This window comes from Coturnix japonica, chromosome 2 (assembly GCF_001577835.2).
Source record: "Coturnix japonica isolate 7356 chromosome 2, Coturnix japonica 2.1, whole genome shotgun sequence".
Lineage (NCBI taxonomy): Eukaryota > Metazoa > Chordata > Aves > Galliformes > Phasianidae > Coturnix > Coturnix japonica.
This window is the reverse complement of record NC_029517.1, coordinates 32,680,395-32,704,101: the sequence shown is the minus strand read 5'-3', so window position 1 is coordinate 32,704,101 and position 23,707 is coordinate 32,680,395. Positions and strand designations below refer to the sequence as shown.

At 34.6% G+C, this 23,707-nt stretch overlaps 1 protein-coding gene across 1 annotated transcript in view; it reads right to left on the bottom strand.

The window, feature by feature from the left end:
* Positions 1 to 23,707, bottom strand: part of KCNH8 (potassium voltage-gated channel subfamily H member 8) — a 150,768-nt gene that overhangs the window by 18,401 nt on the left and 108,660 nt on the right. Inside the window, exons 8-11 of the mRNA XM_015854013.2 lie at positions 23,039 to 23,236; positions 18,828 to 19,027; positions 17,306 to 17,555; positions 13,121 to 13,335 (exon numbers count right to left, since the gene is read on the bottom strand). Coding sequence (XP_015709499.1) covers positions 13,121 to 13,335; positions 17,306 to 17,555; positions 18,828 to 19,027; positions 23,039 to 23,236 — 863 coding nt within the window. The remainder of the gene's footprint in view (positions 1 to 13,120; positions 13,336 to 17,305; positions 17,556 to 18,827; positions 19,028 to 23,038; positions 23,237 to 23,707) is intronic.

The window sequence follows — 23,707 nt, the reverse complement described above, 5'->3', positions numbered from 1 at the left end:
CTTCCATGGCAAATCCGGTGTTAATTAAACAAAGCAAAAGTAAACAAATTAAAACACTCTCTCTCACCAAATAAATAAAAATAAGAAGACACTGACAGTAAGGTCAAAAGGAGACAGAAGATGGAACTGTTAAAACAGACAGTAGATCTGGCACTGGGTGTATACTGCTCTGGCAGGCTGCACTTCTGGAAAAGCTTAGAGATTTTAGCATATAAAAGGAATAGCGGAAAAAACTTCAATATTCCTACTGCTAGATCACATTCTGTAAAGACTTACATAATATCAATTGAAAATATAATGATTTTAACATATTTCATAGTAATTGAATTCAAAATTCTTCCTCTTCTTCAAAATACTCAATTATATGCCTAACCTAATTCAACTTGAAAAATTCACATAAATCTCATAAATGTTTGTAGGACTGGTCCTATGAATTGTTACCTGATCAGAACCAAGCTGAAGCTCTAGAATCTGTGCAAGTGTTGTTTCTAATTTTAAGTAAATCTTTATACTACTTTCTAAATATTGTATCTTGCTTCTGAAAAGGCCTTGAAAAGCAAAGATGAAGACAACATAAAGGATCTTGAAAAATACAATCCCAACAAATTTTGTTTTCTACCAATTGCCTACTTTCAAGTATTCAGACAGTATTGCCAGCAATTACAGGTCAGATCAGTGAGACAAATGTTATAAACCATAAGGAAGTCCAACCTTGTCCAACTTTCTGGGTAAGCCTTAGAAATCATGGACAGATAGAATGATAGAATCATTTAATAGAATCATAGAATGGTTTGTATTGGAAGAGGTGTTAAAGATTACCTAGTTCCAACCCGTTTCTCATGCACAGGGCTGCCACCCATTAGGTCAGGCTGCTCAGGACCCCATGCAGCCTGGCCCTGTACATCTCAATGGATGGGGCACCCACAGTTTCTCTGGACAGCATTTTCCAGCACCTCATCACCCACTGAGGAAAAAATGTCCTCCTAATGTCAGGTCTAAATCTCCCCTCTTAGTTCAAAGCCATTTCCCCTTGTCCTGTCACTATCAGATTATGTCAAGACAGCCTTCCTCTTGCTTATAAATTCTCTTTAAGCACACTGGAAGGACAAAATTAGGTCTCTCTAGAACCTTCTCCAGGCTATAGATGCACAGCTCCTTCAGCCTTCTGTCACAGAAGAGGTACTCCAGCCCTCTGATCATTTTTGGTGCCCTTTTCTTGACCTTCTCCAATAGTCGGATTCGAGACCCCTGACTCGAAGAGAGGGGGTGAACATGTCTATCACCTTACTGGCCACCTCTCTTTTGATGCAGCCTTGGAAATAGGTGGTATTGGCTTGTTTCAAGCTTTTCATCGACCAGTACCCCAAGTCCTTCTCCACAGGTCTCCTCTCAATGAATTCTCCCAGTCTGTACCTGGGGTTGTCTCAATGCAAGTGCAGTAGCTTGCACTTGGCCCTGCTGAATCTCACTAGGTTCTAATTTCTTCTTAATAATGAATATTTTACTGTTTGGGTGGTTGCTTGATGAGTATATTAACCTCTACTAAAAAAAGCAATTGAGCATACATCTGGTTGCTAGGTATATTTGGAACTAAAACTTTTGGGAAGAGAGCACTCATACACAAAGTTTTAAAGCAATTCTCATGATTTCACCCCAGGGCAAGAAGTCATGTCCTGGCATATGAAGAAATCACCTGAAGTATATAACCTTGTTAAGTAAGAAAGCCATCATAATTTCCTTCCCCTGAGATGCAATTTGTGTTTCATATAAACCCATAATATAGAAAAGCTGAGTGTGGAGGCTCTTAGAGCTCTTGACAGCTTTATTAATTAAGAAGTTCTCAATAGCTTAGAAACTAAGTTGATATATTCAATAAGCTGGGGGGGAAAAAAAAAGAAAAAAAAAACGCTTTAGTTTTCAAGGTTACAAAGCAAAAACCCTAACTAGCTGATACAGAAACCAAATATTGTTGGCTAAAAATTGTGATATATGACAATAATTATATAAAAACCTAATTTTTGTACAAGTTACTGTACAGAAAAGTCAGAAGTAGTGAAGTGTCACAATACCTGATTTCAGACATTTCATGAGCATGACTCACAGAACGTTACAGCCTTTCTTACTTTGTATTGAGACAAGCTCTGAAGAATGGCAATGTAAACTCTTTTAACACTGAAAGAACATGACTTTACAAGCTTTTTTCACACAGTGCAAGTTTGCAAAGGTCATATAATAATAAAAAATGACAATATTAAACCTATCAAAATAATTTACATCTTTGATCTAAGAAAAAACATATTTAATTTTTTAGAGCAAAAAAATTCTTTGATCTCTCTATAATTGCAAATGTATTAAAAATAAAAGTATAAGAAGTTCAAAAAAGGTTTGTGAAAACTCTGTCATTCCTGAATCTCATTGCATTTCCAACCAACAGCAAAAGTTGATGCCCATGGTCTTTCATGAGTCCATTGCCTTCCAGACTGCATCTTCATTGGTCCTCTATATCCTATAGACTCCTCCATATGAATTCATATTCTTGCTAACATTAACTTTCTGTCACATAAACTAGTTATCTTGCCTGTCAGTTTCACAAGAAATATGCTGGGAACAAGAATAAGAGTCTAGGCTTTGGCCTTAAGCCTACCTTTTTTAACTGACGGTTGCATAGTTATAACACAGAGGGAAACATGGATAACTCAGGGGAACAAAAAAATCCAACAGAAATTTTATTAATAGTGTGTTTGGCCTGAAAAAAATATGCATTCCAGTACAATTTTGGCATTATTGCCAAGATCACAGTTTCATAACATAAGACTCAGCGGAAAGGTTCCAAAGCCAAAGCTTCCCAAGAAAAGGATCCAGCAATGTTTTCAACATTTCTAATAGACTGTAAAATATCTATGAGTCATAGTTATATTAATGACAATAATAAATCTCTCTTGGAGTCTTGAAATATGAGAAAATATGCCTACATTAATTTAGATAAAATTTCAGCCAAGGCAGAAAGAACAGAAAATGACTGAAAATAAAGTTGATTAATTAATGCAGAGTAGTTTCAATCCAAAGGGATTCATTCAGTCTCCCTTACCCTGCGTAAGTATTGTCACTCTGTAAGTAATAACACTTAAGAAACCAATGAGCTTTACTATTTAGACCAAAAAAACAACCTGGCAGTGAAAATCTGCATCCATAAAATCTGCTTCAGCTTTAGACTGATATTCTGTTGCTCGGTTTTATTTGTTAATCCTGGGCCAACACTCTTCAATAGCTCATAAATGTGCCTTTAATGTATTCAGGAGGTGACCTTAATTTTCTACATACATACAGCAGTGTCTCTAAATCTATAGTATCACCATAAGGTGTTAATTCTGTTCTTTCAGGTTAACATATGCAATATATTAATGCTTCTTTTAGAAGCATAGAAAGAAGAAGACTATGAAAACAGTTATTAAATGGTGAGCTCTCAAAAAATTACTTCATTTTACTCATCAGCCAACAAATATGAGGAAAGTACATAAATTAGCTCTGTAGCAAACATTACTTTCCAGGTGATGTTTTGGATCCATTTGCAGAAAAGGCTTATCTAAGAAGGTATGAAATAAGATATGTGGAGAACATACAAGCTGCAAACAAATTTTTGTTTACTGATGTTTTTTTTGTTTCCTCTTTTTCCCTGATCCCCCAGAGTGTTCATCAATGGTGTCTACTCCTAAGTAAGTACTACATACATAGTACTGTACTAAACATACTGTATCTATACATGTTCTGCAATTACATATTTGATAATAAAGTCATTAAAATTTACCAGTGTGGATCTATGAGTCTTGGGTATGAGCTTTCAGGTTCCAGTTACATTTGTATAGCTAATTTCTGTAGCTCTGGCTTTACTGAGTGAAAGTACAGATGATTAAAAATGTATTCCAGTATTTAGTTTTATATCAGTAAAATAGTACATTTTTTATATATTAAAAAATGTTTTTCACTTTTATATGATTTCATAATTTTGAGCAGAGGGGAAGCTGTTCTTCAGAGGCTTCTTTCAACCTCAGCTATTCCAAAAATATACAAACTTTAAAAGAAATGCACACAATAAATTTGAGAATGAATTTGTATTTGACACATAAGTTGCACTGATTATTAGCAGTTTGCTCAAAGACTGGACCATATCTAATTTTACATATTTTACTGATATAGGAACTTTAACATATAAGCCATCCTTCCATCCTAGTATATAACTAGATAGACCATATCTAGAGTGTGTATCATAAAGAAAGCATTGAGGTATTTTCCTTTCCTTCATAAATTAGTCTTACTTTACAAATAATAAAAGGACAGGTTACAGTAAGAACACTTCTAAATTCAAGGCCACTTTTTGGTCATTGCTATATCAGTTACTAAAGCAACTATGGAGAAAAAAGACATTTACTTTCAAACTGTTGAGAGGCAGGAGGTACATTAAGATCATTATTCCCCTCTTTTTCCAATGCAGAAACAAATATAGAGTATATAAAAATCATAAAGTTATAATATCATTATCATATTGTCCTGAGGCACAATGAATTACGTTGGAAAATATTTATCATCCATGCCTCTGTAAGTAAAATAGAAATATGGTTAACTTCCAAATCAATACTTTTTGAAAGATGGGAGCATTTTATGGATAAAACACTGTTTAACGCTGTTTTATATTCCCCTCATACCAGTGTCTAAAAACATCAATAAGCTGCTTTTCTAGCCTGATTTTTTTTTTCAACATGTAAACCTCTGTTTAAGCTTTATAATCTGATGCAGAATTCAATAATCCCAGGAAGTGAAATGAATGAGAATGAAGTGTTCAAAGTGACTCAAAAGCTAAAATTAGAAGTAGTTTTTACTGCTTACTAAAAATTTAATCTAATTACAATGAAAATTGTTTGTGTTTGTCTAGAATATTCTAACACACAGTTGTGAACATCTCAATTATATATATATGCACTTAATAGGCCTGTTATATGTTTAAGAAATTATGATAATTTCTTTTTTTTTTTTTTCCCATTCTCAGAAGTAAGAGAGCACTCACAGGATGAGCATCTTAAGATGGGTTGCACGTATATACTATAGTTCTAGACAAAACTAAATGGACTATTTTTCTCTCCTTCCCTTCAGCCTCTTCAGCATCTTGTGGGATTTATCCTTACTGCCAACACTCTATTTGTTTTGGCTTAAAATAGAAAAGATTTGAAAAAAAATAATGCAGGAAATAATTTAAAAAAAAAAAAGAAAAAAGAAAAAGGAAAAAATGAGTAAGTTACAGTAAGTTACAGTAAGATGAATTTTCTAAAAGGAATACAACCACAGATCAGAGGAATGAACTATCAGAGAGAGAAAAAATGATAATATAAATGGCATGGAACATAATGTTGTTATTTTTGAAAATATTAGAAAGTCTGAAGGCTACAGAACTGATACTGGAACATACCAACAGTAAAAAATTCCTGATACTAGGAAAGAAAATGAGAAGATCACCAAGCCTGAAAGAAAAATGTTATATTAGTCCATCCTTTTTTGAATTATGTGTTTCTTTATTACATTATTTCTCACTGGTATACCATATTGAGAGATTTAATAGAAGTAGGCTAGTGAGATTATCATCTTCCTGTCTTGAGGGGCACTGAGTGAACAGATGACTGAAAGGCACCACACATCATGGGCATCAATGACTGCAAGTAAACAGGCTTTATGTGTTAGCAGATAGATAACAAAAAGGAGTGAAACTTGACTTGTGCTATAGATCCAGGTGAGCCATGCTCCCATACTGATTGATACAGCTAATTGCCAGACAGAGAAAACAGAAGAACTGTAAAACCACAAAAGCAGGAGGATACTGCAGCAGCCTCAACTGTCTGAAAATAGTATCCACCTAATACAGCCAAAGATCCACCGGAACATGATTAGTGGCATGAATACAGGTAGGACACCTGTGGAATGTCTTTCAAGGCACTAGATCATGAAGCTAATTCCCAAACTTCTCACTCATTTAAAATCAGGTGAAGAAAATAGACCTGGTCTATTTTCTTGCCCAGGTTCTTCAGCCTGTTTATATCACTACAATCCTGAGCCTTGTTCCATAAAAATATGCAAACTGAGCTGTGTAAGTGAGGTTGTATGCCTAGCACAGCAACAGGGTAATTTATTTTTGGAGATGGAGGGAAAAAAAATAAGAAAATTGTACAATGTGAAAAAGTGCTGAGCAATATTTCACAGTAACACTATTGTAGAGCAGTGCATGCATACAGGCAGGTAAGAAACCTACACCAGTGATCACATCAGGAGATGTGTCAGTATTAATTGTATGGTCATGATTTTATAGTGATTTTAACTATAAAGAGGAGAACATTCATTCAGTCATATACTGTGCCATCTGAGAAGATGTGGGGTTTTCACAGTGCACCTCGTGAAAAGGAGAAATGGGAATTCAGTGTGAAATAGGCAGAATGCAGCAGATGTGCAGCCATCAGCCACTTAATTTAGTCACCCTAACAAAACAGCAGGAATTTGTTCTGTGTGGCTGCCAAGTGCAGGTAATTAAGAGCAATCTAACGTGCTTTATTTTTCATAATTATAATGAAGGTAAAGCATTAGTTTTCTTCTGCTTTCTGATTTATCCACTTGTGTATCCCACTTGTTATAACAGAACTTTCAGAGAAATACACACACAAAAATGCTGGACTGGTCCCTCATTTTGCAGCATTTGTACTTGCTACACCACAGAAAATAAACACCAGTGAGTCACACCTATATTAATAGCACATATGATGTAAAAAATGGCAAGCATTCCTCAGAGTTTACCAACCATATTCATAAGTACTGCTTGCTAAATTTTCTAACATAAGCCACTTCTTTTTACACAGTAAGTAATACGTCAAAATCATCTTCCATGTCAAAAAGATGGTTGAAATTATTTGGGAAATACATGAGAAGTACTCACTTTGAAAAATATTTTGCAGCTTTTTACTACTCTGCAGTGTACTGGATGAGCTGTAGTTTAGTCTGGAGTGGATGAATTATGACTAAATACAGCAGTGTAGTAATAGTTCTTAAGTCAATATTTAAATATGTGGTTTTAATTACAAACACAAAAAATAACTCTCCAAATTACTAATTTTTGTTGTTGTTGTTGTTGTTGCAAAAGTTAAGCACATGAATAAGTCATCATGTAGCCTGAAGTTTCTGTCACATTTTCTTACCTTGCTATCTTTGCCAAAATCAGAAACAACTCTTTCCATAAAAGCATCCTTATTCTTTTTTCCTTCATATGAATAAAATTGAAAATAGAATAACTTTGATCTGTTTCTTTAAAAAAAAACCACAACTATTTAAAATGCAGACAGTAAAAATGTATTAAAAAAAAAGAACTGTTACTCAGATTCTACTACTGGTAAATAATAGACAGTGAAATATGTAAGAGGTGGAACTTGTATTATATTGAATAACAACATTCATACACTGAAAAGAGCTATAATTCAATATCTAGAAATCTAAAGAGGCAAGAATCAATTTATGTTAAATAAATAATCTACTGGATGAAAACCAGACTGTGGATAGGCAGACTTTCAGATAATTTTTTTGCATGCATTCAAAATATCTCTTGCTCCATCCAATTTTTTTCTGCTGACAGGAACAAAAAGCATAAGCTGACAAAACAAAGAAAGATGGAAGTCCAGAAATTAATCAGTCTAGCATAAAGTGGAATTACACATGTGCTTTTAAAAGACAAGGTTAATTCCCTGTTGGAGTAAGCTAGAAAGCTCTATTCAGAGTAGAATATGTTTTTTCTTCCCAAACTGCCATCTGTTTTTTGTCAAAGCTTAGATCTTTTTCACCTTTAAGAAAAACTGGTTTAACCAATTATGAGATTTCCCAGAGAAAAGGAGAGTTATCTCCTGTAATGTGTTCAGTATTGCTAATAGCAACATGACCTTTATTGTATTGAAAACAAACAAACAAACTCAATTCAGTCACTAAAATTTAATAACTTCTAAATACCAGCCTTTCCAAAGAGCAAGCATCAAGCCCAATTTTGTCAGACAATGGGAAAAAAATTTCACTGCTACACTAAGAGAGTGTTCCCAAATGAAGGAAGAAACAACCATTTTTCTAGTGCGAGCTTTGTCATCTTGTCTTAATTACACTGTGAATGCACTCCATCGAAGTACTTTCACCTCTTTCAGAACAGCATGTCTTCCATTGAGGGTAGGGAGCAGAAAAGCTCTCTGTAAGAGGTGAAATACTACTTTAAAAGTTATTAAAGAAAAAGTATAAAGTTATTAATTACAAATCCTGTCTACAAATACATATGTTTGAATTTTCAGGTATGTCATCCTTTCTTTTAGAAAATGACACATACGGATAGTGCTCTGGTGAGTCAAAGATGCATATGCCTGCATGTGTCTTATTTTCCTTTGGGACTTCATTACAGCTTGAGGGTTAGCATAGGTGTCAAGGAAGCCTCTTGCACTTTGCATCAGTCTGGCTGTAACTGGCCTTTGCTGTTTTCTTTTTGATGAATTGTGACACTTCTGTGCAGACACATGGAATGACTATGTAGGTTGCTCAGAAAGTAATGTCACCTATTTATTTCCATGGAAATTACCATAGGTACAATAACCACAATAATTTGTTGGAACAAATTCTCAGCTACAGAATACTATTTTTTGACATAGCCACCACCATTAGGTATGCATTTTCTCTAATGGTGAACAAGGGTTTGCATGCTGTGCTCATAAACATCTGCATTAGTGGAAGTGACTCACTGTTTCACTAGGAAAATGTTTACTATGAAAATGTTGTCCACACAGTCCATCTTTAATTGACCCAAACAGATGGAAATCTAAAGGCACCAAATCCAGACACACAGCAGGTATGGCAGGACAGTCCATCCAAGCCTGCCAATGTGCTCCACAGTCTGGTATGGAGCCTTGCATAACCATGTTGCAAGAGAGAGACAGTCATCTTCTCTGGCTTGACTCTGCAAATATGAGCCTTCAGCTTACAGCAGTCAGATGTAGGAGTCAGAGTTGATGGTTTTCCAGGTTCCAGGAAATCCAGAAGGATCACGCTTTACTTATCCCAAAAGACAATGAACAACAGTTTACCTACTGAGGACTAAATCTTGAACTTTTTCTGCAATGTGGAATTATGTCGCTACTCCATAGACTGCCATTTTTACTTCAGTTCATAGCAGTGAAAACAGTTCTCATGAATGGTAATCCAGGAATAAGATCCAGAAAACTGTCACCTTCCACCTTGTATTGGTTTAGTAGGTCCTGATAAATTTGTATACAGTGTTCTTTCTGTTCTTCATGGGAACAACCTGATATTGCCACCATCATTTTCAAAGCACTGAAGCTTCGTACACAGTTCTCAGGTCACAGTTAACTGAATTGTGTGAATGAGCTGATTGAGGCACTGTTCATTTCATGGCACAACAGTTGTGCATGGCCATCTGGAATGTGGCTTGTCTTTCAGGTCACTGTCGTCACTGATGAAATGCACTGCTCACCTTATTGTGCTAAGATCCACAACTTGGTCTCCATGAACATTCCACAAGTGTCAATTAAAGCTAATGGGCAACACTTTTTCTGCATGGAGGAATTCAGTTCCACACTTTTGCTTCATATGTACTTCATATAGACACCACTTTGTCAGACTGCCCCTGTACTGCCATCTGTTGCACCTCTGACATCATGAGCTATCATAATAAAAAGAAGGCATTGCTTTCAGAGCAACCTTCACAGTGACAGCAAATGGTTACCATGTCAACAAAGATATTGTGAAAATACTTACCTAAGTTTCTTAAAATATAATAAAAACAAGTTATGAACATCTGTTACTTTTTAAAACATTTTCCAGAGCTGGTGGATAGCAAAAATTAGTTGCAATTTCTTTCATATAATTGTATTTCACACTGAAAGAAACAACTTCTGACTGCCTAGCTTTATCAAATCAGACATCTGACTCTCTGCCTGCTGTGTATGCAGTCTGTAGTATACTGTGCAAAAAGTCCTGTGGGTGAGGGGATGTTGAAATCTGTGTCACCTAGCAAACTATCTCATGACTATGAGACCTAGAAAAATTGGCTGAGAGGCCAGCATGACTAAATTGTTTTAATGTCATAACTTCAGCAGCCAAACAAATTAGTTTTTTTTCTAACTGTGCTGAGATTATATTGTACATCTACAGGAATTAATTTCTTCATCAAAATTTGGCAAAGATAATAAAGGATAGAAAATATGTAATCAACACAAAGACTTCTTCCTAATTCACATCTTGCTGTAATAAGAATATATGAAAAGATGACATAATAGTACTGCTAGTGTGACTGCACACCCATTAAATGTTATATTCATGAATCGCTGAAGGAATTCTGTCTTCAGAGCTACTACTAAGACCTTTCGAAACTTTATTTCTGTTTCCCTTTCAGTTTCTGGTACTCATTAGAGGCTGAAAATTACACAATTGCCAGTTCATGTACTGAAAAACTCCCGATCTTTTCTTTAAAAATTACTTAAACAACATTTTCTATCTTTCTATAACCAAATAGCTGCATGTTCTTCTTGGTACTGCTTACAGATATTCTTTGCTTTACTGAAAAGTGTCATAGATATGGAGTCAGGAGCCTTTACTACCATTACATCATACTTAGATTTTACTGTGTATGCATCTCATCCTTATGCATTCTTTTAAACCTCCAAATGAACCAAGAAAGCAAATAAAAAAGAAAAAAATAATCCTAGAAATTTCTGTATGGTGGGTATTTACACATCCTGGTGTTAAGTATCCTGCTTTGACAGTCCAGGATCAGGAAACTCCCAATTAATTCTGTCCCTTTTAGGTCCACCTGGTTGCCATTCACTTTGAAACTCTCACTCAGTTTTGTGTGCAATGAGAGGCTGATGACTGGAAATCTGCAACTTAAGGCAGTTTAGGTTATCTGTGACTAAAACAGCAATAATGTTTTAGGTAAGGTCTAAAAGGCACTTAGTAAGTCATCCTATTTCAGTCTGCATTTCACTCAACTCTAGTGTGAAAAGAACTTGCCAAGTGGGGAAATACTCTTTCACTTTGTACCTTAGCTAATCGTAAATACTGTTACTGATAAATTTTCAGGCATTAAAGTGACATTCATTTAAAACATTAAATGAAGAGGAGAGAGAAACTGACTTATTCAAAAAAATCAATCTATTGTTAAACCATGGAAAAACTCTCAAATCCTAAAATCTCCATAAAGCTGCAGAATTAATATATACACAAAAGCAAAATCTTCCTATCTTAGAGAATTCAAGATAGTATCACAGCTGCCAAATTCTCCCATAGTACAGTTCTCAAGTCATAGTACCATATTTAAAAGATGGCATATGTTCATACAAGCAAATTTTAAATTTTATTTCTGAAAGCCTTCTTCTTAATATTCTGAGAGAGTAAACTATCAGTTAATACACATTATGTGAAAGTTTTATTCATGAAGATATGGTATATTCTAGGAATTGCATCCTTTAAGTTTGCAAAGCAAACAGGCAGCTCTGTTACTGACATAGCCATTGCTCCTTATTTGGAGAGAACACATCTGGTGGAGCAAATTTTTCCACCTATATCTGCTCTTCATCCTGACTGACAAGTAAAGTGATTGGATCAGAAATCAGATGAGCTTGAACAAGATAAGTTCAGCTATGAAAGCAACACTAGTTAATACCAGGCAATGCTGGGCTTATTTAACCCAAGAATGCAGGAAGAAGTAATGCTGAGATAAACCATTATCTGTCTTCTATATTTGCCTGTGACACTGGATGCACTGACACTGACCAGGGTCAGGCTCTTCTATTTTCCTTTAATTTTAAAATAAAGGATGAAAATATATGCATATTCCATGAAAATATAGTGCATATTCACATACTATAAAAATATTTTCCCCTTTAAAGCAGTAAAAGTTCTGTAATATTTTCTTCAGTGCTTTAAACCCCATCTGAAGTGAGGGTGAGGAAGATCTTACTCTGTACTCTCATGATTCATTCTCATCTGTAAATCTGTGTATCACTCAACTATCTCCAGTTGGAAGGAGCTGTCCATGATTTTATTAAGATGGATGTGTATGTAACTGGTATATGAAACCATAGATTTTTCAGCATACATAAAAGAACTGAGACAAAACCATCCAGCCAAGAAGCAGACCAGACTTCGTAACAGGGAGTGGATGCCTATCCTACATGGAGGATAACAGCCCCAGAAGATAGAGAATTTCTGAGTCTTGCACAAATTTTAGTGTCTGCCAAAGCATTTGGCACTACATTCATATCCTATCTTGTCCCTAGGCATGCACTTTCAGCGCTGCCTCTCTCTATAGAATATGGAGAAGCACAACACAAAGACTAAACACAAAACTTGACCATATTTATTATTAAAATTTGGTTAACCTAGGCCTCACAACTGCTATATATTCACACGATACTTCAGAAAAGGAGAGCTTCAATAAAAGTTTTTTGGTATTAAAATCTAAATGTGCATTTGATACATAATTTCAGTGAAAATAAATCTATCCTGAAGTCCTTCTTGTTTCTTGTTTCATATTAAGTTTCCAATTGCAATGCAAAGACACACTCTAGTCAAGTAGAATGAGAAAGAACTGTTTCTTGTATGGAACATATAAAAATGTTCTTAATTTCAAGATAATGAAAGTTCACTAGACTGGCAAATGATATTTTTGAAAACATAAAATAAAATATCTTTACTTGGACATCTGCTTTATATAACTATGAATTACTTGTAAACGCAAGGAAAAAAGTGACAAAATAATCAAGAAGAATGCTCACTATCAAATGATGTTTTCTACTGAAAAATGAGAGACACAAAATATATTCTATATTTATGATCTGACAGATCAACAACTAATATAGACTGAATTATCAAACAAATTTAACAAGTGGCCTTTTTAGTGTATATCATATATGTATGTTATAAATATATGTATGTTATTGTATATATTATATATGTATTATTTCTTTACTGTGATACAATTATGATTACTGGGTAAAGCATAAAAAACACTTTGAAGTAAATATCTGCAGAGATGTTTAAAAATACTTACATCGCTTTCATGGCCTTCTCTTAAATTGTAAGTGAGATCATGCTGTATGTCTTCAACAAACTTGTGAGCATACTCTGGGTAAAGATCGAGTACTTCAAAAAGACCTTTGAGGATAATGCATTGGAGGTCACAGTATGTTAGAGCTTTAACGTCTGCATTTGTTTTAATGACTTGATCCCTAATGGATAGGTTTGCTCCAATTAAATCTCCTTTACCTAAAAAAAAAATAAAAAATAAAAAAAAATTAAAAATCAACTTCAAAGCAAAGTAGTTCTTGACTACTGTTTAGATATTACCATAACTCGGTTTAGCAATTGCTAAGTTTTAAAACCCATAGACCATAATGAATTTTTTTAATTAATAGCTTTCAAAAGTATTGCTTTCTAAGAGCTGCCTGTTTTCCTTTGATTCTCTCTCCTTTTGTTTTGTTTTGTTTTGTTTGTTTAAGGAACAGTTTTTTATGCAATTAACCAGAGGTACAAATACTAATTTATGGATATGTAACTACCTCATTCAAGGGAGCAATAAGTACACAAAAAATGTAAGACTTATTCGAGTACTTAATAGCAGGTGGAATTTTGTAAGTGAAAAAGAGATTTTTCCGTCTTGTTATTTCTTTCTTTTATTTCAGTTGAATAGGCAGGTGTTAACATGAGATTCTAACAACAACAAGATTAAATGTAGATACTCTATTCAAATTAAACTTTTACTAAGAATTCTTACTGTAAAACATTTGCAGGTTGTGATGCTTGTAGCTGTGTAGTTACATTTTGTGATATATGTTGATTGTACTGGAAAACAATAAAGAGTGAAACTCAATACCACTTCAGTCAATAAAAAAGATGGATACTTAAGCCATTTTATTTTCATTTATGGACAACTGACCATGTATTGAAGAACACAAACATTTTCTATTGAACAGCTTACATAAACATTTGATCTGAGGTATTAGATCCAAAGACCTCTCATTGACCAGAGGTCTTTCTTAAAGGTTATTGCAGATGGTCTTTATTAAAGACCTGGACAGCGCAATGGAGTGCACTCTTGGTGAGTTTATGGACCATATGTTTGCGGAAGTAGGTGATAGGGAAGGGAAAGAAGGGAAAAGCATATGTTATTCAGGGGAACTTAATAAGCTGGAGAAAAAATGTATGATGAAGTTCAGTAAAAATAAATGCCATGTTCTGCACCTGGAATGGAATACTTCCCTCTGGCAGAATGATGTGAGGGATGGCTAGCTGGAAAGCAGCTCTGCTAAAAAAATATGGATGTCCTCATAGACAAGTTGGAAATGAAGTAACTATGTGCCCTTTCAGCAGAGTTACCAAGAACATCCTGGGCAGCATTAGCAACAGTAGAGTAAGCAGTTCTCAAGGAAGCAACACTTCCCCTCTATACATCACTTGTCAGATCACATCAGGAATATCATGTCCAGTTTTGGATTTACGAGTCATCAAGATGATCAAGAACTGGAGAACTTAATTTACTAGAAGTCACAATCCCAAGAAAGTGGAACAAAGCTGACACAAACCATGGCTCGGACTGGGTGACTTCCAGAGTTCCCTTCTAATGTTTTATTATTTTGTGATTAATGACTAACAAGTGAAGACAGTAAAATCTGAAAATTAATACAGTGTGTCATTTCAGCTGGATATTATATAGGAAATAGTTCACTTGAAGGATAAGTTAAGCTAAGCAGACAACCAATCCTGAAGCTATTTAAATAAGATAATTTGCTTTATACTACTTCTGATTTTTTTTCTGTTTACCTGGACATTGTAAAACATTCTCAAAAATGCTTATCATAAGCCCTACAAATGCAGAGGTTTTCTTTTACCCTATCAATAAACACACATTTATGTGCCTTTAAAATTGCAGTTATCATTAATAGGAATTAGTGTTAAAGAACAGTGGATCTGATAAATCACAAAGTAGCATATTTCTCTGTTTGCTCATTGCATGCTGCACTGTTCACATAATTAAATAAACCAAGAAACTAAGAAATAAATTACCTTTACTTTTCACTGTGAATATCACAGAATCACAGAATGACCCAAGTTGGAAGGGACCTCAAAGATCATGAAGCTCTAGCCCCCCTGCCTGGCAGGGCCACCAAACTTCCACATTTACTAGATCAGGTTGCCCAGGGCCCCATCCAACCTGGCCATGAACACCTCTGGGGATGGGGCATCCACAACCTCCCTGGGCAGCCTGTTCCAGGACCTCACCACTCTCCTAGTAAAGAACTTCCCCCTAACAGAACCAAGTTTTAAAAAATTTCTTCAAGTATGTTAAACAGATGGCAGATAAGGTTAATCTTCTGCTAGTCATTTGTATTCAGACACGGGAAAAATATTTCAAGTTTTACAAAGCCATTTCCAAGCATCTTAATTAGAACTTTTAGGTATATAAACACTGTTAAATTCTTCTTTACAAAGAGAGTAACAGGATACCTAGAGATGATGTAGGTGCTCTGTCCCTGAAGGTGTTCAAGACCAGGTTGGATGGGGCCCTGGGCAACCTGGTCTAATACCAGATCTGGAGGTTGGTGGCCCTGCCTGTGGCACTAGGGTTGGAACTTGACAATCCCTAAATCCCCTTCCAACCCAATCCATTCTATGATTCTATGAAAGTTACAATTATATTTAATCATTGTTACGATGAAATATTGTCAGTCTGTATGCCGTCAAGGTTGATCTGATATAAGCTAAATTTTGTTTAATTTTGAATGAAAATCACATAGCAAAGACTGTTGCTAGTAAGCTGAAGATACTTACGAATTACTGTGGGAGTAAGATGATTGTATCCTTAATAAGAACATTTCTTATGTAAACAAAGTAATGTAAGCTATTGTCATGGGTTAGTAGTACCATTAGTATCTCTTTTTTTCATTGAAGAACATATCTATATCTATATGGGCTTATGAAGAAACATGTTTGATTACATACCTGGTAGTTACAAATACAGTTACACAACTGCAAAGTTACAATTTTCTCCTCTCCGTGGATATATTCTCAATCACTTATGGTTAATATTTTTAAACAAAGATAGGATATATGTTCAAATAATACACCAATATTATATTAATTATCGTTATTAGATAGAAAGTGATAGTCTCAAAAGGAATAAACCACTGTATTCAATCAGAGCATCTCTTATTGCTGTCTTGCTTGTTAGTGAGAGTGTTATCAACTGTCTAGTGCAATCCCGCAAAGCAGGAGAGAAGGTGAAAAGGAAATGTTCTATTTAACTCTGCTTTATGAGAATATTAAAAGTAATTAGAAATAAGAATGCATCTAAATCTTAAAAAAAGTGTTAAGATCATAATTAATTATTTATATTATGGTAAAATTTTGCATATCAAGAACATTTTATAAACGTTAACTCTGACAAGTCTGATGGTTTTCTAGCTGAAGATAAAATAAATCTCTTTAATAGGCATTAACTGAGGTTATCACTGAAATTTACAGATGTAGATGTTTTACTTTAGATAAGTCAAAAAACTCACCTAGCAAACTAAACTGAATTTATCAGAACAGTACTTCTGGCCTTTTTCTGTCCTAATATACTCAGGTGAATGCTAGCAGAATGAATTAGATTGTAGAAGTAGCTCTTGGTAGAGCAGAACCAACAATGCTTGCTTTACACCAAGTGGCTCTTCTAAAACCGGTGTTCACATGCATTCATCAGAAACAGACTAGACTTACATTACCTTAATTTGGGAGCATTAGTGGAGACTGGCCACTTATTTTTTGTAACGTGTTAAGGAACATTCAGCATGCTCTGAGATGCTCAACATGCTGCAATCCAATTTGGTAGAAAGCAGCAAACACCAAAAGCTTGTAAACATTTTCTTTATATACAAAGGAGAGTGAGAATAATTGTATGAAAATCAGATTACAAGTGAAGTATCATACAGCTAACAGTTTAGAAATGTAAGCTCTGCAGGGCAAAAAAGAAAGAACTAACTAAATGATTCAGTGTAGATCATAGCAAATTAATAGATGAATAGTAGATTAAAATTGAAACAAATTATAATTCTCTTTCTCATCAGACTACCAGGACAAACTAAGCCATCAGTTCTGTAGTGATTTCTCATTCTGGAGACGTCTCTGCTCTTTCACTAAAGTTAGCCTTAACATAGCTGCCTTCCTTGGAAATTTGAAGTTATCATCATGAGCATACCAAGAATTGCCAGCACTGTGCTGTCCTTTAGGACTTCCATGGAACCTGAGCACACAAAGTATATCGCTTGCAGGGCATCTCCCTGCCGAAGGAGGTATTCCCCAGGAGCACAGAAGGAGGTTTTGATATGCAGAGACAGAGACCTGAGGCAACCACGGCTGGCACACTCGAAAAGGGAGAGCTGCAAAATCTCTTTGTTCAAGTGCATGGTGATGTCTGAACGCAGCTCATCTGGGAAATCTTTTAAAAGCTGTCAAAAAAAAAAAAAAAAAAAAAAAAAGAAGAAAAAAAGGTGAAAAGGAGAAAAAAGTCCAAAGTAATTTTGAATTTGTTTTTTTTTCTTTGTAGGGTTGATCTACTTTAGTATTACTGCACATGTCATATTGAGGCAAAAATCTTCCTTTGATATTTTTCATATCTTGTTTTATAAGATACATGCATTATGTATTAATAAATCACTGTACTGACAAACACTCACAAATTCCTAGAAAAACATGAATAAAAATATGGCTTTATGAAGAAGAAATCGTTGCGTTAAGATGCACAATTTCCACAAAAACACACAATTTGATCTTGTCTGAATTCTTCTCATTTGTTAGAACATGGTATTCTGTTTGGGCACATACATTAATGTACACTAGGCAAAGTGAACTTAGCTTAATTTTTCTTTAAAAAGATTGCACAAAAGTCATGAACAGACTTTTGTTGCCTCTTTTATGGTCAAACCACTGGAAGTGAAGAACTCAGAAAGAACTCTATATAGAGTTTTCAATGCTTCCAAGCATTTTTATTTTTTTTATTTTTTTTATTTTTTTAATACTCAGTTACTTTTTTATGATGCTATAATTGTATACCAAAAAAAGATAGAAAGCATATTGACAAAGTGTATATTCAGTGGAAGTATCTATGGAAACTAAAATAAACACCACATGGTCTTACTTAGTCCTACTTCTATGCATATTCCCATTGTAACTTGGCCAAAAGTTAATGATTTGTATTTATATATGTTTTTAAAAGATATCTGTTTGAAGATGAGAAGATGGCAAAATTAAGAAAAGCATGTTCTTAACAATATTCTGTTATGTGTCTGACATGGAAATGTGGATGAAGCAAAGGTGTGGCACTGAATTCCTCCATCTGGGAAAAATGGCACCCATTGACATTCATCAACACTTGCTGAATGCTTATGGAGACCAAACAATGCTAATGTTCATGCATATAGCACATAGGATCTTGTTCACTGCTGGCAAATATGAATAGCTAATGTTGGAGAATATGTCAAAAGATAGTGTTCTGAAGCTGATAGTCTGCCCTATAAAATAGTGCTTTGAGCACTTTCTATCTTTTGTAGCTTCTAGGAAAACAGTCCTGGAATATCACAGCTTTAATTTTAGGAATGTTGTCTTTCATATGTAGTATCACAAAAAAAAAAAAGAAAAAATCTCGAATAGAAAATTATTCCCCTCCCTAATTCCAAATCAGCAGTCAAAATTATCAAACACAAACATTCTCATTTGGTTACCTCATTGGAATCAATTCCATTGTTGACAGACCACGTGGTTTGGAAATATTCAAGCATCCTTTGCTTTAGCTGCTGTGGCAGGTGGTGGACCCGTATAAAGTCTTTCAGATCCTTGGTTCTTGTGTGATAAAGGGACCACCTTGAGTACATCCTCTGAATTATGGCAGTCACATTTCCAAACACCAAGGCATGCATCAGAGCTAGGGAGGCAGAAATTATGTGCATTATAGAGAGACTTGTTGAGCATTAACATAACATAAAAGGTAAACACAATTTTCGTAGAAGTTTTATGATTAATAAATAAAATTTCTTTTCCATGAGAAATAATGCAGTAGTGTTCATATTATTATTCTTTTCCATTTTTTTTTGTGTGTCACTAAAAGTCAGAGTCATGGGACAGGATAGAGTCACATCTGCTGCTATCTACAGAAGAATGTCCAAGTCAAATAAAGTCTATTGCCTAAGTGAAAAGAAAACAGATGAATATATGCAAGTAGGCATATTCAGGAAATAATAAGGAACTAAGAGGACAAGGATTAGAGTCAAATGAGCAGTTAACACCCAAATAGATAGTAATAGATTTCAGAGAATTCATGCAAAAATACACAACTACAGAGTATATATGAATCAAGACAGAATGTCATATACAGTGTGAAAATGTTTATCAGAAAGTTTTGTCTTCCAGGAGTTTGTCTACAGTTGGAGACTAGCTTGGGAATAAAAATACCAGAAGCAAAACTGAAGAAATGCCTGAAGACACAGATCACCTAGGTTTGCCTGTGCAGAAATATGTTTGCTGATTATCAGCAGGAAAACTTACCACTATATTGTCAGTCATATGGTGTTGACCTGAGGTAAGTAACACACACATTTACAAATTGTTTATTGAAAAAACTGTTCAAGAGCTTGATTATTTCTCCTAAGGGACATCTATCTTTACAGTACTTGAAAGGGAGTAGACAGACTCCTCAGAGTAGCAAACAAATTGGCTTATAAATAAGACAAACAAAATGTTGACCTTGTATGGCAATTTACAAAAGTTGAGGGTAAACAGGCAGAGGTAAGGTTAGTAGTATGAAGAAAATACATGTTTTGATAGATAATCATTCTTTCTTGTGGTTGAAAAGGGCAGAAAATTCTTTGCTTTGGAGTGCAGAAAATTTACAGACTGAGTCCAACAAAAATATATAATACAAGTATTCAGAGAGGGCTGAAATAACTCAGCTAGGCTGAAGACAGTGTAGCACTGTGTTTTGAGTACATGATATTCACTTTTTAAAAGTGGGGAGGTATGAAACACTCGATTATGGATGCATAAGCAAAAATCGTGTCAATCTCCCATAGGCTTCAAGGTTAGGAGCTGAACAGCATAGGAATTTTGGCAATGTTATTATTGATGTATTATTAAGGACTGTGTTGTTATCTATCTTCGAATATATACACTGGAAGACAACTTATACTAATAATTTATTCCTGGCTGTAATAGTAATTAGATTTCTTTAGTAAATAATCACTGATCCACTTTATTTTCAGTAAAAAGTAATTCGTCCTCTAAAAGGAAGCAAAACAATTTAAAACTTATAGGAATCACATTTCATAAAGTGTACTTGGTTTAAATGTTAATCTAAGTTATTTTTTTCTTGCTTACGGATCAGAGGAACACCTTTGATTCCCAAAATGACTAGAATTATTAGGATGGGCCTCCAGTATCTCTAAATACAAAAGCATAAACACTTGGCTCAAAGATTATGTATAAAATTTAGAACACATACAAAACAATACAAAACAATTAGATCTGTAGGAAGATAAACCTGATTAATATTATACAAATGCTGGGTATGGTATCATAGGAATTTTGGTTAAATTTTAATAAGTAAATTTTGTCACCAACTGGAAGAAATAGAACAAAGGATAAGATGTTTTATCCTCATAATAGTGTTTGTCTTATGGTAAGGTTAAGTAAGTGAATAAGTGAGAATTTATTCCAAAAGAAAGTGATGCATATTAAAAACTATTGCCAAACCAAATCATACTACCCATTCTACCTGAAATTTCATAATAAATAATAATAATAATAAACTAATGGTTTGGTATGATTACTTTAAAAAAACCTCTATTTTCCTCAAGAGTTTTTATTTTCCTCACTTTCCACTAGGAAATCTTAAGATTAAATATAAGACAAAAGCTCACACCAAAGCATGCCTTAAGAAATGCAAATACATGATACTCTAAAGTATACAGAGGAGCATTTTACTCCTAATAGATTTCAGAGCAGTGCCAACTCCTTCATGTTTCCCTGGTAGGCTGATTTACTCAAATGTAATCTAAAATAAATTTTGTGGGGAAAACATCTGCAAAAGAGATTGCCCTTCTTTCTTACCTGGATGTATCAAGTTTCCTGTTCCCTACCAGGTGTCAAGGCATTCTTCTGCTGCCCTTGAACAGACCTTAGACTTTTTGGTTCACTCTTACTACATTTAGTTGACTTTATTCAGTGCACAAGCATATTATATCTAACATTCAGTAATATAAGAAATGGAAAAGAAATTTTGTTACCTTGACTAAATAGAAGTTACTTTTAGATTCTATTCTATTAGGTTTGAGAAAGCTCTTCCATATGAAAGTGAATTAAATATTCATCATTTCCTTACTCAGAATATCTCTTGATTTCTTCATATAAATAGTAATAGTAATAGTAATAGTAATAGTAATAGTAATAGTAATAGTAATAGTAATAGTAATAGTAATAGTAATAGTAATAGTAACAGTCTCGTACGGGTTGGAAGGGACCTTAGAGATCATTGAGTCCAACCCCTGGGATTCGAGCCTCTGTGTAGCAGAGTGGCACTTCTACCACTTGCGCCACAGGGGATTCAAACACCCGGGCCCCGGTGTTGCAATGCGGCATTCCTACCACCTGTGCCACCGGGGCACACTAATGAATACTTCTTCCTTCATACCAAAAGATTTTATGTAGTAAAAGCCACAATGCATTGTATTTTAAAGCTGCATAACATTATGCCACTAGCAAAAGTAATTAATTAATTGTCTGTTTTTTGTGATATTGTCAAAATTGTTGAATGTTTCATTATATCATTTCACTCATTTTCAGAATAGAGAAAAATGGAAATAATTCACTGAGCATTTTTAACACTAATAGATGTTGAAAACATATCTTTTGCAGGTTATTCATCATGTTCCCTGTATTCCAAGTTTAAAAGTGTCAATTTAATTTTGGCCAAGAAAATTTATGCTGCAAAACTAGCAACCAATGCCTTGCAAACAAACCTTCTAGTAACACTGGGTGGTGAAAATAGCTACTAGTATGTCCAGAAAAATTAGAAAAAGCATGAAGGGATCATTTACCCTTTGTAGCCACAGTGACATATTTGAGATGTGATGTATATACTATAAAACAGAACATCTATTTACTTATTTATTTATTGAGTAGGAAGTGGAAGAGCAAGGTTAAAAAGAACATTGCAGGCACCTTCTCCAATGGCTTGGGCTTATTAAGCTCTGCAGGTGCCTCTAGCTCATGAGTGTGCCAAGGTTCCTGAGCAGGAATTGACAATAGCACTAAGTAATCAATATCAGTTTACAGATTTAACTAAGAGCTCCAGGTATACTGCAATTTTGAATCAAATCTGAAGTAGGGATGTGGAAAAATTTATTTAGTAATAAGTAAGTAATAAATAATAAATAAATAGTAATGGCTTTTTCCTTACACTGGAGTCACTTGCGGCTCACCCAACATTTCACCTATCTCTGTTTTGTCTCTTCTGCTTCTCTCTGGGATGACCCTTCAGATATGGATACATTACAGTGCACGATCAGATTCACATTTGGACTGTCATCCTCCCTTTGCCATTTTTCTCAGGGCTGTTGTGGGATCTGAACTGGAGTTCAGCATGCAGTTATTATTTGACTGACTGGGATTGTATTGGGCACATAATCAAAAGGCAGATGCTCCCTTGTGCACCCTTAGCACCCACTAATAATAGGGTGAGTTTGTATTGTATTGGATGATGACTTCTGTTGCTATTCAAGGCTTGGAGACAAGCCTGCATGACAGAGTTTATTCAGTTTAAAACAATAATATATTTTCCCTTCTTTTTGTTATTAAAAATTAAAACCTGTCAAAGTTTCTGCTCTTATTTTACTTCCTCTATCCCCAAAACAATTTATATGATGCTTAGCATTGTACCTACCTCCTATGAGCATTGTGCAAATGGAGAAGATCTTTTCAGCATCAGTATTGGCTGAAACATTTCCAAACCCAACACTTGTGAGGCTGCTGAGGGTGAAATATAGGGCAGCTATATAGGCACTTCTGATTGATGGGCCTCCTAGTGTATTATTGTCATAGTAAGGAGACTCTATTCGTTTTCCTAACTCATGAAGCCAACCTGGAAAACAAACCGTAAAAGAAATAGCTAAGGAATAATGAAAGCACAAATACTACACACTTCCACAAAAGCACAGAAAAGGAAAGATCATCACATAATAACACTGTCACAAGAATGCAACATTGATTGATTTGATTAATTCCATTAATAAATGCTTGGAAAGATTTCTGAGATTCTAAGATTAAATTTTTATAATAATAATTACATATTTAGATTACATATTTAGAGCCTTTACATGTTTATATTCACAACAGAAAAAATTCAGATGGCTAAACACAACATACAAAACCATTATTAATTTCCTGAAGATGAGATTCTGAATTTTTGGTAAGTATTTATTAGATAACCAGTGTAATGTTTCTTTTCATTTCACTAAATGAGTGTGTGAACTATGAATGCTGCAGAAAGTAAGTAGTACTAAGTACTGCCTCGTAGATATTAAAAAAAAAAACAACAAAACACACACACACA